This window comes from Rattus norvegicus, chromosome 16 (assembly GCF_021556685.1).
Source record: "Rattus norvegicus strain SHRSP/BbbUtx chromosome 16, alternate assembly SHRSP_T2T, whole genome shotgun sequence".
Lineage (NCBI taxonomy): Eukaryota > Metazoa > Chordata > Mammalia > Rodentia > Muridae > Rattus > Rattus norvegicus.
The window spans coordinates 11,357,530-11,372,265 of record NC_141549.1 but is presented as its reverse complement, the minus strand read 5'-3'; the positions used below and the strand labels follow the sequence as shown (position 1 = coordinate 11,372,265).

Below are 14,736 nucleotides of genomic sequence, written 5' to 3'. Positions count from 1 at the left end.
ACATTTCACCTATATTTTGTACAGCCTGAAAGATAAAGTTGCACAGAAATTGAGAAAGTGTCTAATGAATGCCTTGATAGGTTTGGACCTAAGCCATGAGTGTGTTTCGACCCGTAACAATTCTGGGAGTACCAAGAACCACACGTTGGACTACCCAGAGTCAAAGATGAACTCTGAGATCAGATAGAAATAAATGAATTGAAAAAAACGCCAAGAAAAAGATTTCTAATAATATTCTGCTATACTCAGAGATTGGTCCTACCCTCTATTGTCATCAGAAAAGCTTCACTTAGTAAATGATGAAAACTAATGCAAAGGTTATGTAGAGGTGGGCTGCAAGAATTTTTGTAGGAGTTGGGGTTAAAGGAAAACAGAAGAAAAAAATGCAGCCAAATTGAGCCCATACAGTACTGGAAATGACCAGTCCACCAGAGAGCCTGCATGGGGAGGGACCTAGAAGCCTACATTTGATGGCCCTAGGCCCTCAGCACCTTGCAACTCTAGTGTAGGTTCTTCTTCATGCGAAGCTTTAACAGTGGTAGCAGGGTCTCTCTCTGCTGCTCTTGCCTATGCCTGGGGGCCTTTCCCCTCACTGGGTTCCATGCTCTAGCCTTAAATGAAGAAGAAGTACCCTGGCTTAATGAAAATTGAGAAGCCATGGTTTCCAAATATACATGGGAAGCCTGCCCTATTCTGAAAAGGAAGGAAGGAGGAACAGCTAGAAATGATGCAGATAGTGCTACTGGAGAGAGAAAGAGACTGAGAGAAGTCAGAGAGGGCAGGATGGATACATGGAAAGAAGCAGGAAGGGAGAGAAGGAAGTAGTTAGGGAGGGACAGAATGAGGGATGGAGGGAGTGACAGAGAGAGAGTGAAAGAGAGACAGAGACAGACAGAAATACAGAGAGACAGAGTAAGATGTAGAAAGACACAAAGAGAGACACACAACAACAGGCAGATTCACACAGAAACAGAGAGGGAGAATAGAATAAACATTCAACAACAAAAAGTAAAGGGTTGTGTCTATGAATGTTATTTAAATATTCTTTAAGACGTTTCCCTCCCCTCTTTAGGGTTGGTCAGTTTCCAAACAGGCTACATTGGTGACTGGGCTTTTGCTTTGGCATAAACTTTTCCTGATCCAACAGACATAAAGGCTCAAACCTAAACATAGTAAAAGCACCTATGAAATGTGTACCCACTGAAGAACAGAAGGTGGTGAGCCCTCCTGTTGAATTATGGAAATGGTGGAGGATAAAGAGAAAATCAACCCTGGAGTAGGACCAGCAGTCTCAACCTGGAACCCCTGAGATTCCTAACAGAGGGGATGACCAAAAAGGCAACACTAACCTGCTGAGATGAGGCCTCCAACACTTGTATAGCAGAGGACTCCCCTGACAGGGTTCATTTCTAGAAAATATAGCTAACCCTCAGGAAACTGGAAGCCCCAAGAAGTTTAGGGGTCCTTTGGACTGGATGGGATGCACGCATCCATGGGGAGTCACATGGCATGAAGCTTGGAAACCAGATGGAGAGATGCCATGTGGTACACTCAGGGTTTGGACGTACGTAGAATAAAGTATGGAGTGTATATATTAATGAATGAGCGCACAAAGGCATGAATGAATAAATGAATGAATGAATGAGATAATTAATTAATTAGAAAAAGAGAACTGTACCCTTACAGTCTCTTCAAGTCTAAGAGAAGACCCTTAGTCTTCAAGTAATTGGAATAGAAAACTACCATGAGATACCAGCTTACACATCACTGTCAGAATGGCTAAGATCAAAAACTCAGGTGATAGCAGAAGCTGGCAAGGATATGGAAAAAGAAGAATACTCCTCCACTGTTGGTGATACCAAAAGCTGGTACAACCATTCTGGAAATTATTCTGGAACTATCAAAAAGATTTAAAGTATCATCTGAGGACACAGCCTTATCATTCCTGGGCATACAACCAAAAAATTCACCAACATATAACAAGACACATGCTACATTATGTTCATATCAGCCTTGTTTATAATAACTGTAACCTGGAAAGACCTAGATGTCCATAAACAGAAGAGTGGATACACTCAATAGGCTATGTCTACACACAGGAGTACTTGTGAACTATTAAAAACAAATGACAACATGAAATTGTAGGAAAATGGAAAGAATTAGAAAATACCAACCTGAGTGTGGTAACTCAGTCACAAAAGAACACACATGGTATCCACTCCTTGAAAATAATATTTTAGCCAAAAATCCTGGAATACCTAAGAAAAACTTCAAACATCATATGAAGCTCAACAAGAAGGAAGAATGCTTCATTCTTTTTAGAAGGGAGAACAAAGTACTCAGGAGAGGAAATACAGAACCAAAGAGTGGAGCTTGAACTGAACAGAAGGACATCCTCCAATGACTGCCCCACCTGGGGATCCATCCCATATGATTGCACCAAACCCAATCACTATTTCTGATTCCAAGAAGTGTTGACAATACCCAGAAATGAGTGACACTAGAGAGGCTCTGCTGGAGTCCTGCTGCTATAAATGCAACCTTTGTCCTGAATAAGGAGACAAGAAGTTTGAAGTTAAAGAAAGGGCTGAAGGAGCCCAAGGGGTTTGTAACCACACAAGAAGAACAATAATGTCGACCAAAGATGTCCCACTAGAGCTCCCAAGGACCACACCAACAATGAATCACTTCACATGGAAGGACCTAGGAATCCCACCACACAGGTAGCAGGGGATGTCATTGTCCAACCTCAATAAGAGGAAAAGACCTTGGTCCTGTGAAGACTCCATTCCCCAATGTAAGATAGTGCCAGGGTATTGTGGGTAGAATGGGTGGGTGGGAGCTGGAGCATCCTCATAGAAGCTGGGTCATGGGGAGGGACATGGGGGACGGGGTAAGGCGATAACTTTCGAAATCTAAAAACATAAAATATACAAGAAAAATAAAATTTATAAAAACAGAAAAAAAGCATAGCAAAAAAGTCCTGTGCTGATCAGGACTAGAACTAGTTCAGGCTTAAGAGCAGCAGGAAGATGGCGATTTTAAGGACCTAAGAGTGGAGAAAAGCTTTACCAGTCCTTGTGTTAATCTACCATGTTTTATGCAGGTCAAGAAAATGAAGAGGAAGCCAGTCATCTTGGAATTCCATAATTTGTGCTGCTCCACACTATGCTCCTCTACTGTGCTCTTTACCTTACAGTCAATCTTTTCAACTCACAATCTGGCTGTGTCCGTGGTAATATTTAGTCTTCCACTGCTTTTCTATCATAATTACATGTATAAATTTTACTGCAGTCATGCATATACCAGATTCATGCCTTTACTGCTGTAAGGAAGCTCTGGGATTTTTGTGGCTTATTCTTGGTTACCTGATCAGCGTCTGAGATTCTTGGGACATTATGCTCCTGTTGCATAATCCTTCACTATATAGGCTTTTCATATCTAACAACACATACACCCCACACATAGACACACACACACACACACACACACACACACACACAAACAGACGCATGTATACAAAACCACTAATGTACATGGAAGTTGGCATGTATGCAGGTAAGCCCTCCCATGTAGTTTCATGCCTTCCCAGGAAAAAATATACATAATATATGTGAGAATGTTCTTATGTGCAGGCCCTCCACACATGTACTGTGAGAATCTAGCATGCACATGCATGTGCACTTGCAGGAGGACCAGAAAACTTTTGGGTACTAGAACCAAAGAAAGTAAGAAAACATCTCAAGGAAGAACATAGGAGCAATGAACACAACTCTACTTCATTTGGCAGGGAAAGAAGTTAATAATTTAATATTACATTGCCCACCATTGTGCAGTAGCAGGGAAGTCTGAGCTCATGCACATGATGTGGATTCCTCTGCTGACTGGCTTGCTAAATCATGACACAGACACTCTGATTTAAGGAGGGAGATGACAAGGGAATGAAGAGTGAATGACTTTGGAGCAAAATCACTGGTAAGAGTAGAAAAAATCTAGAGGAAGAGATGGGATAGAAGGGAGTGAGGGAGATGAGGGAGTAGAGAAGTGATGGCTGCCACATACCACAGGGTGGGGACAGAGAAAGGGTGGTGATGGTTGCTCAAGTTTCACTCAGTTGCTGTGATAAGGACCAGAACTAAATGCTACTAAGGAAAGAGAAAGTTTTCTTGCAGGTGACAGATCAAAGTCCAACACTGAAGAGAATCAGATCAAGGACTCAAGCAGGAATTGGAAGAAGAAGCAATGGAGGATGAATCCCCTCTGAAAGAGTGCTAGGGTGCCAGCTTCCCTCTTGTAAGCCATTGGATGTTCCTAGGTCAGAGGATCACAAAGGGTTGTAAAGCTTCTGGCTTAAGCCATAAAATGATCTTGGTGGTGGACTGTCTCTGGGAAAGACAATTCCTATGCAGGCACACTGATATTGTGGGGCTGCTGGCTGTCACACATGTATGGGATCTAATTCCACACAGAATGCCTACAAGGTCAGGTAAATGGGAGGAAACATGCGTAGGGTATGTTTATGGTAGATTGGGAAGATTAGGGCAGAAATTATGAGTCTGCTGATTCAGTTCAACAGTAGAGACACAGCTTGCAAAACTGAGGTGCTGCTTATTTGGAGATATCTCTGGGAATAGTGGAGTGGGAAACAGATGTGTAACTGTGTGAATTTGTGCACCTAGGAAATGGGTGTGGACATGGGGGCTTTTAAGGCAAGTACTGTTGAAGAAGTGACAGTAATGGAACCTCCCTTTTGAAAATTACCTAAGAACACAGAACCTCGGTAACCTGGCAACCCATTGGTTAGAGCAAGGTCTGCAGGCTCACTTGGTAGAGACTGTAGAGAGGGCAGGAAGTTCTCTTGCTGTCTTCGGACTACTCGAGGCTCAGGCCTCAAGAAAGACAACAGGCAGGACCATGATAGTGTCTGGAGTCACAGGCTTCAGTCTTGCCGTCAGTGCCTATGGCCATTTTCTCAAAGGGGAAATAATTTGACCAAAGCCAACCACGGAATGACCCACACAAAACTGGTAACCACTCTGTTTTCTCTTGGTGGTCACAATAGAAATAATTCAGGGAAACTTGAAATGAGGAGAACCAATCAGATTTTGCACGTTTGTGCCATCTTAACACCTCCACTTTGATCTCTTTTCAGGATGAGAAGGTTTCTGCTCAAAGGAACCTGATGGAGCCCAGGACTGAGTCATACATCAGGGCACAGACTGTGGTTGAGCAGATGAACACGCTGGTGCATTCTCTGAACGAAGGGGACCCATTGGTTGTCCTAGCTTTTCTATGTACATATAGAAGTTGTACGACTCCCCTTCAGGTATTGGACCTGCTGTTTGTGAGGTGAGTGCCCATGTCCAAGACCATATTTTTAAAGATTTCTTTTGGTTTCAGGAATTTCCCTCCCTTCCTCTGTCTCTGTCTATCTGTCTCTCTGTCTCTCTGTCTTGTCTCTCTGTCTCTCTGTCTTGTCTGCTGTCTCTCTGTCTGTTTCTCTCTCTCTCTCTCTCTCTCTCTCTCTCTCTCTCTCTCTCTCTCTCTCTCTCTCTCCCCCTGTATGTGTGTGTCTGTCTCTCTCTGTCTCTGTTTCTCTCTCTCTCTCTGAGTGTGTGTGTGTGTTTGTCTGTGTCTCTGTCTCTGTCTGTGTGTCTGTGTGTTGCTGATAGTTCTCAGAGCTTCTTGTTGGTTTCCAGAAAATCCCTCCCTCGGTCTCCTTCAGTGAGTCTCTTTCTATCTCACCCACACTATGTCTGTTAATTGTCCATTTCTGTCGCTCTCTGTGTCTTTTTCTCTACTTTATTCTCTCTTTCTCAATTTCTCTCTTCCTTTTTCTCACTCTCTGTCTCTCTTTGTGTTTGTTTGTGTGTATGTATGTGTGTGTGTTTGTTGCTGTTTGTGTTTGTTTTGCTGTTTGTGTTTGTGTACATGTTTCTGTATTCTTGTATGTGAATCTTGCTAACAGTTTTCTGAGCTTCCTATTGTTTTCAGAAATATCCCTCCCTCATTCTCTCTCAGTGTCTCTCACTCTTTCTATCTCTCCTACTAAATATCTGTTAATGGTCTAACTCTGTCTCTCTCTGTCATCGTCTCTCTTTGATTCTTTCTTTCTCACTTTCTCTCTCTCCCTTTTTCTCACTCTCTCTGTCTCTCTTTGTGTGTTGTGTGATTGATTGTTTGTGTTTGTGTGCATGTTTGTGGATTTGGGTATGTGTATCTTGCTAATAGTTTTCAGAGCTTCCTGTTGATTTTAGGAATTTTCCTCCCTTCTTCAGTCACTTTCAGTCTCTCTGTCTCTCTGTCTCTCTGTCTCTCTGTCTCTCTGTCTCTCTGTCTCTCTCTCTCTCTCTCTCTCTCTCTCTGTCACTCTCTCTCTAGCTCCCTCTCTCCCTTTTTTGTTATCTGTCTCTCTGTCTCCCACGATCCCTGTTTCTTTTTCTGTCTGCCTTTGTTTCTTTCTCTCTCACTATCTCTCCCTCTCTTTCTCTCATTCTCTCTGTCATTCTTGGTGTGTTGTGTTTGTGAGTGTGTTTCTTGCTGACACTTCTCAGAGCTCCTGTTTGTCCAGAAATTTCGCTCTTTTCCTCAGTGTCTCTCTGTGTTTCTTTCTTTTTGTCTCTCTCTCTCTCTGTGTGTCACTCACTGTATCTCTATCTCTGTCTCACTCTGTCTCTGTCTCTGTTTCTGTCTCTGTTTTCTCTCTCACAGTTTTTCTCTCTTTCTCTCCTGCTCTCAGTCTCTGTCTGTCTCTGTCTGTCTCTGTCTACCTTCTCTGTGTTGGTATCTTTGTGTGTTTCTGTGTGTGTGTGTGTGTGTGTGTGTGTGTGTGTGTGTGTGTGTGTGTGTTAGTTTGTTGTACGTCTTGATCACATTCTCCCTTTGTCTTTTTCTCTCCCTCTCCTTCTCATCTCCTAATCTTTTCTTTCACCCTCTCCCTTTCCTTTCGCTCTCCCTGTCATCTCAAGCTCTATCCCTGTCTCTACCTCAGTTTCTGTCTCCATCTCAATCTTTGACTGTCTCCATATCTTTATTGTCTACATAGTTCTCAGACCCCATTAGCATGCATTAAGCAATTCCTTCTCCCAAGCATGGTTCAAGCAGTTGGGCTGTCCAGATCTGGGACACTAAAGTGGATGCACCTAACCCCTCTACCTTGACAAATCATATTATCTTTCACACAAGATTTCTAAGGCCTTTGTGAATACAATGCCCTCCTATATAAAGGAGGTTCTAGAAACTTTAGAGTACCCAGGAGAGATGTGTCCAAAGTAGAGGCCCATGAGGCATAATCCAGGAAAGCATGTGACCAAGGAGATGTCTTCATACAGATTCTTGTGTTTAACATTTGCACAGATGCATTGAAAGCACCTATTGTGTACAGGTGAAGTACTAATTCTGAGAGCAGACAGGACTGCCTGTATTAGGTGAGGGGCATGGGACTTTAGAGCTGATATTCTCTCTGGTCTTTTCTAGGTATGCATACTTCAGCCCTTATTCTAAAGAGGATGAACAAGTAAAGAGCACCCTCTGTAGCTTCTTGGAAATATGGATGGACAAGAACCCTGAGGACTTTTGTGACCCATCAGACCTGTTTCCTCTGAAATACCTGAAGGGCTACTTGACTGTGTACATGCCCCACTGTGATCTTAGTGTCCGTGCCAAGAGGCTGCTGACACAGTTGGAGGAAGAACATGCCAAGGATTCCCAGGCCAAAGATTAGGAAGACTCAGATCTGGGGAGACACACATCCTCAGAACCACAGATTGAATGGGTTTAAACCAACAGGGAAAAGAGACAATCTGGAGTCTGAAACAACTTGTGCACCAGAGCTGGAGGGCAGAGAACCCTCTAGAAGTTTCTGTGACACAAGAGACTTTGTAACCAGATGTGTCAGCAGCTGCCCAGACAGCACACATGATAGCAGCTGTGGAACCTGTGTCTTTGTCTGTAGATGCAATGTATCTTTCAGTCATTTCCTGCTTGTTACAGTGGGCCTATTTAGAAAATGGCCCTGTCACTTGTGGTCATCAATTGGTGTCCATCATATATCTGATCTGCAGCCCCTTTGCCTCATGATCTGCTGCTGATTTCAATCCAGCAGCAGTTCCAACCCTACAAGCCAGCCTTCCCCTCCCCTGAGAAAGAGCCCTTTTATTCCTTTTGATATTTCAATATTGTGTTTATTTTAAGTATTAGTTTAATAAATAGTATTTGTTTACCTTGTCTGAAATGCTATCTAATAATGAGACAAATATCTGCAAATTATGAATATCCTCTTTGATATATTATTTTAAGGTTATTCAAAGTTGCTTAAGGAACAAAAATAATTTGAAAGAAAACATAAGTGTTTAAAACAATTAAGTGGCATGCTTAAGTTATAAATTTAATCTTAAATTTACGGAAATAGACTTTTTTCTCAAGAAGTAATATACATCACTACTAAATCACATGCAATAAAGTTCAACTTTACCTTTCAGTAACATTTATCGAAACTTGTGGGGTGGTACCACTTTCCTCCAGTGGAAACAGTACAAGTCACATAGAAATGGCTACATTTTACAACCATATATTTCAACGTTTCTGGAGGATGGGGAATCATAGAACCACAGCTCCTTACTAGGGCACTTGTAGAAGGCCTTAATTTCTTTAAATGATATGTGGCCATTTGACTTTGCACCAATCATGATCTGTAAATAGCTCAAAGAATTAAAGTCAGGAAGCCAAACTGCACAAATGACCTGCAGTAGAGGAAGGGTTTATTTGTACTATGTGCCTTGCTACAGCCTAGGCAAGGTTTGAAGTTACTGTCCTAAGCTAAGAAGTCAAAGACAATTCTAGAATTAGGCAAGAATATCTGCAATGAATAGATCTATGTTTTCAGAGAAATGAAAGTTGACATCCCATGATATTTTGGAATGAGAAAATGTTTTGAAATGGGTAGGAAATGGTCTTCAAATGTAGAAAATATTATCTAAAAGTGCATAATGCATTTCGATTGTATCTACCCCTCAACACCTCCCATCTACTCATGCCATGACTTTCCCACCAGATTCCATTATGGTATAATTTAATTAATCAAATAAACATTTATTTATTTATGAGAGTAATTGATGATTTAATATTCCAATTTTTATTCAACCTCTACATCCAATTGATGTGGATCACGTAGGAATAGGAATGTGGTCGCTGCCTTATTGTACGAATATGTTCAGTGTAACACTGGTGATTTCCTCAAACCAAAATCATCCTCCCTCCCCCAAAGGGAGCAACTGCAGTCAGCAACTCAGGAAGGGCGAGGATGTCAGAAACCCCTTCTCCATGGCAAAGAAGAGGCATAAAATCCCTCACGACCAAAACAGAATCCATGTACATATATATATATATATATATATATATATATATATATATGCACAAAGGACAATCAGAGTAAAAAGAGAAAAAATATCAGTATATAAATAATAATGAAATAAAAATAGTAATTTACAAAAAGTCCTGATAGGACATTATGAAACCAGGGGACTCCTCCGTAGATTAAAATGGGTTCATTTTCTCTTGGCCATTTGCTGATGAACATGAGGGCTGCACTTAAGAGGAGTTTGTTTCCTTAGAGACTCCCTTAGAATAAACGAATCTTTCAATTGCAAGGTGTTATCAAGTGAAGATACTCCGGGGTTGTGAATGGCTGCATGACCACTTCTGCAATTTAGGACTGAATGTTCCAAGGTGTCTCACTCTACATAATGTCTGCTTATGGGCCACACTATGTCTTGTTATCTGCTTCAGAAGGATGCCGATCTGATGCTGACTGTGCAAGGCACTCTTCTATGAATATAACTAATCATTAGAAATCACATTGGACTCTTTCTTTTGTAGGTAAGTACTATTGACATTATCCCCAGGTCACTCAACTATCCAGTCTCAGGTTCTTGGTCAGCCAAGCAGGGTCACGTGTGATATCCATGTCAGTGAGTGAATCCTAAGTCAAGGCAGATATCTGTTGGTTACTCCCACAATATTTGTGTCACAGTAGTACATGCATACCCAGTGACCTGACACCATTATAGCCAAAGGTTTTGTAATATGGTTAGAGTTCATGGTTTTGTTTTTAGGAAAAAAATACAGATATTTCTAGAAAAGAGTAAATGCTTGAAAGCCAAGGAATCCCAGCTTTGGATTCCTCACATCTCAGACAGCGCTTTCCACTCCTGGAACATCCGCTGTCTCAGTGAAGCTACTGTGATGAGCACAGTCAAACACTCTATGTACTGCCTCTCCAGTGGACATGGCCAAAGGCTGGGGGCACATGGATCAAACATACAGATCTAAACAGAATTCTCAACAGAATACTCTCAATTAAAGAAATGTACTACGAGAAATGTTCAACATCTCTATTCAACAGTGATAAGGATATAAAATGATTTTGAGATTTCATCTTACATCCAAATAGCTTAAATGAAAGAGGAAATAAAAGTTGATGCTAACAGGGAAGGGAAAACTTTTCCAGTGTTGCTGGAGGTGTAAACTTCTACAATAATTTCAGAAGTCATCACTTTGGGTTTTGGGGAAAAAATGCATAGGACAAGTTGACTTGCAAATCTATATTTTACAGTCTTTATTGGTAATGCCTGGTTACAACCTAAAGTCTTTCAACTAAAGAATGGATAAAATATATTTTACGTTTAGACAATGAAGTATGCTACAGCTATTAAAATCATCATCATCATCATGTATCATCCTGGCAAAGGAATGCAACAAGAAAACAAAAATAAACTGACTTACATGTGGAAACTATGTTTGAAGTAAAGAACAGGTGTGCTACAATCCACAAATCCAGACGAGCTAAGTAATAAGAGGAACAAAGATAATGATGGATGCCCCTCACTGTGAAGAAGATCACAATAGATATCTGTCTTATGTATACTGCTGTGGGGTGCAGTTAAGGGAGGGGTCTAAAGAAAGTTGAGAAATGGAAAAAGGAAGAACGAATTGGGACAGTGGGAAATAGTGTTTGGATAATGAGAAAGAATTGTGTGTTGTTATCTCTGGGAAAAACTGGAAACCGAGTGCAATGGAAAGTTCTAGGAATCAATGATGGGTAATCCCAGATTAGATTTCGAGAAGTTTGGGATAATGGGTCTTCTCCTATAATCAGAAAGTCTTCCAGTGGACAGATTAGGATATCAGCCCAGCCCCAAAACATTTCAACTATATTTTGTACAACCTGTAAGATTTGCTGTAGAAAAGTGGCACAGAAATTGTGAAAATGCCTAATAAATGCCTTGATAAGTTGAGACCTAAGCCATGAGTGTGTGTCCACCCCTAACAATTCTTGGAGTACCAAGTACCACAGGCTAGACTACCCAGAGTCACAGATGCACATAGAGATCGATAGAAACAAATGAATTGAAAACATGCCAATGAAAAGATTTCTAATCATATTCTTATATACTCAGAGATTGGTCCTACCCTCTATTGTCATCAGAAAAGCTTCACTTAGTAAATAATGAAAACCAATTCAAAGACACACAGTCAACATTAGGTAGAGATGGATTGCAAGAATTTTTGTAGGACTTGGGGTTACAGGAAAACAGAAGAAAAAATGCAGCCAAATTGAGCCCATACAGTACTGGGAATGACCAGTCCACCAGAGAGCCTGCATGGGGAGGGACCTAGAAGCCTACATTTGACGGCCCTAGGCCCTCAGCGCCTTGCAACTCTAGTGTAGATTCATCTTCATGCGAAGTCTTAACAGTGGTAGCAGGTTCTGTCTCTGCCTCTCTTGCCTGTGCATACGAGCCTCTCCCCTCACTGGGTTCCATGCTCTAGCCTTAAAAGAAGAAGAAGTGCCCTGGCTTAACGAAAATCTGGAAGCCATGGTTGCTAAATATACAGTGGAGTCCTGCCCTGTTCTGAAAAGGAAGGAAGGAAGGAGGAACTGCTAGAAATGATGCAGATAGTGCTAGTGGAGAGAGAAAGAGACTGAGAGAAATCAGAGAGGGCAGGATGGATACATGGAGAGAAGAAGGCAGGGAGAGAAGGAAGTAGTTAGGGAGGGACAGAATGTGGAAGGGAGGGAGTGACAGAGCGAGAGAGAGATACAGACAGACAGACAGACAGAAATACAGAGAGACAGAGTTAGATGTAAAGACACAAGAGAGACACATAACAACAGGCAGTTTCACACAGAAACAGGGAGAATAGAATAAACATTCAACAAGAAAAAGTAAAGGGTTGTGTCTATGAGTGATAGTTTAAGGGTCTTTAAGTTGTTTCCCTCCCCTCCTTAGGGTTGATCACTTTCAAAACAGACTACATTGGTGACTGGGCTTTTGCTTTTGCATAAACTTTTCCTGATCCACAAGACATCAGTGCTCAAACTTAAACATAGTAAAAGCACCTAAGAAAATATGTACCCGATGAAGAACAAAAGGTGGTGAGCCCTCCTGTTGAATTATGGAAATGTTGGAGGAAGCTAAGGAGAAAATCAACCCTGGAGTAGGACCAGCGGTCTCTACTTGGAACCCCTGAGATTCCTAACACAGTGGATGACCAAAAAGGCAACAATAACCAGCTGAGATGAGGCCTCCAACACTTGTATAGCAGAGCACTCCCCCGACAGGGTTCATTTCTAGAAAATATAGCTAACCCTCAGGAAACTGGAGGCCCCAGGAAGTTTAGGGGTCCTTTGGACTGGATGGGATTCTCACATCCATGGGGAGTCACTTGGCATGTAGTAGGGGAACCAGATGGACAGGTGCCATGTGGTACACTCAGGGGTTGGATGTACACAGAATAAAATATGGATTGTGTAAATTAATGAATGAGTGCACGAAGGCATGAATGAATAAATGAATGAATGAATGAAATAATTAATTAATTAATAAAAGAGAACCGTACAACACCCTTAGTCTTCAAGGAATTGCAATTGAAAACTCCCCCCAGATACCAGCTTACACATCACTGTCAGAATGGCTAAGATCAAAAACTCAGGTGATAGCAAGCAGATGCTGGCAAGGATATGGAAAAAAGAGGAATACTCCTCCAATGTTGGTGAAACCAAAAGCTGGTACAACCGTTTTGGAAATTACGCTGGAACCTTCTAAAAGATTGGAAATGCTATCACCTGAGGACACAGCCTTATCATTCCTGGGCATACACCCAAAAAATTCACCAACATATAACAAGACACATGCTGCATTATATTCATATCAGCCTTGTTTATAATAAGCAGAACCTGGAAAAAAACAGATGTCCATAAACAGAAGAGTGGATACACTCAAGAGGATATGGCCACACACAGGAGTACTTCTGAACTATTAAAAATAAATGACAACATGAATTCTTAGGCAAATGGATAGAGTTAGAAAATACCAACCTGAGTTTGGTAACCCAGTCACACATGGTATCTACTGGTTGAAAATAATATTTTAGCCACAAATCGTGGAATACCTAAGAAAAAACTTCAAACATCATATGAAGCTCAACAAGAAGGAAGACCATCATGTGAATGCTTCATTCTTTTATGAAAGGAGAACAAAGTACTCACGGGAGAAAAAAGAGAACCAAAGAGGGGAGCTTGGACTGAAGAGAAAGACATCCTCCAATAACTGCCCCACCTGGGGATCCATCCCATATGAATCCACCAAACCCAATCACTATTCCTGATTCCAAGAAGTGCTTGCTGACAATACCCAGATATGGGTGTCTCCAGAGAGGCTCTGCTGGAGTCCTGCTGATATAAATGTAAACTTTGTCCTGAATAAGGAGACAAGAAGAGAGAAGTTAGAGAAAAGACTGAAGGAGCCGAAGGGGTTTGTAACCACATAAGAACAACAACAATGTTGACCAAAAATGTCCCACTAGAGCTCCCAGGGACCACACCAACACTCAGTCAGTACACATGGAAGGACCTAGGAATCCTGCCACACAGGAATCAGAGGATGGCATTGTCCAAACGCAATAAGAGGAAAAGACCTTGGTCCTGTGAAGACTCCATTTGCCAATGTTAGATAGTGCCAGGGTGTTGTGGGTGGAATGGGTGGGTGGGAGCTGGAGCATCCTCATAGAAACTGGGGCATGAGGAGGGGACATGGGGGATGGGGCAAGGCAATAACTTTAGAAATCTAAAAACATGAAATATACAAGAAAAATGAAATTTATAAAAACAGAAAAAAACATAGAAAAAAGCATGTGTTGATCAGGACTTGAACTAGTTCAGGCTTAAGAGCAGCAGGAAGATGGCGATTATAAGGACCTAAGAATGGAGAAAAGCTTTACCAGTCCTTGTGTTAATCTACCATGTTTTATGCAGGTCAAGACAATGAAGAGGAAGCCAGTCATCTTGGAACTCCACAATATGTCCTGCTCCACACTATGCTCCTCTACTGTGCTCTTTACCTTACACTCAATGTTTTCAACTCACAATCTGGCTGTGTCGGTGGTAATATTTAGTCTTCCACTGCTTTGCCATCACAATTATATGCATAAATTTTACTCCAGGGATGGATATACCAGATTCATGTCTTTGCTGCTGTAAGGAAGCTATGGGATTTTTGTGGCTTATTCTTGCTTACCTGATCAGTGACTTAGATGCTTGGGACATTATGCTCCTTTTGCATAATCCTTCACTATATAGGCTTTTCATATCTAACAACACATACACCCCACACATAGACACACACACACACACAGACACACACACACACACACACAAAATACACACACACAAAACAC

At 41.5% G+C, this 14,736-nt stretch overlaps 1 protein-coding gene and 1 long non-coding RNA gene across 3 annotated transcripts in view; one reads left to right on the top strand and one right to left on the bottom strand.

Moving 5' to 3' along the window:
* The window catches only part of LOC146583947 (uncharacterized), a 412,373-nt gene that overhangs the window by 203,844 nt on the left and 193,793 nt on the right, over nt 1-14,736 (bottom strand).
* On the top strand, nt 4,811-8,229 carry Ralgds-ps3 (ral guanine nucleotide dissociation stimulator, pseudogene 3). The gene is made up of 3 exons (XM_087589540.1): nt 4,811-5,027; nt 5,153-5,349; nt 7,477-8,229. The coding sequence occupies exons 1-3, from the start codon at nt 5,010-5,012 to the stop codon at nt 7,721-7,723; spliced, it is 462 nt and encodes a 153-aa protein (XP_087445666.1). The 5' UTR covers nt 4,811-5,009; the 3' UTR covers nt 7,724-8,229.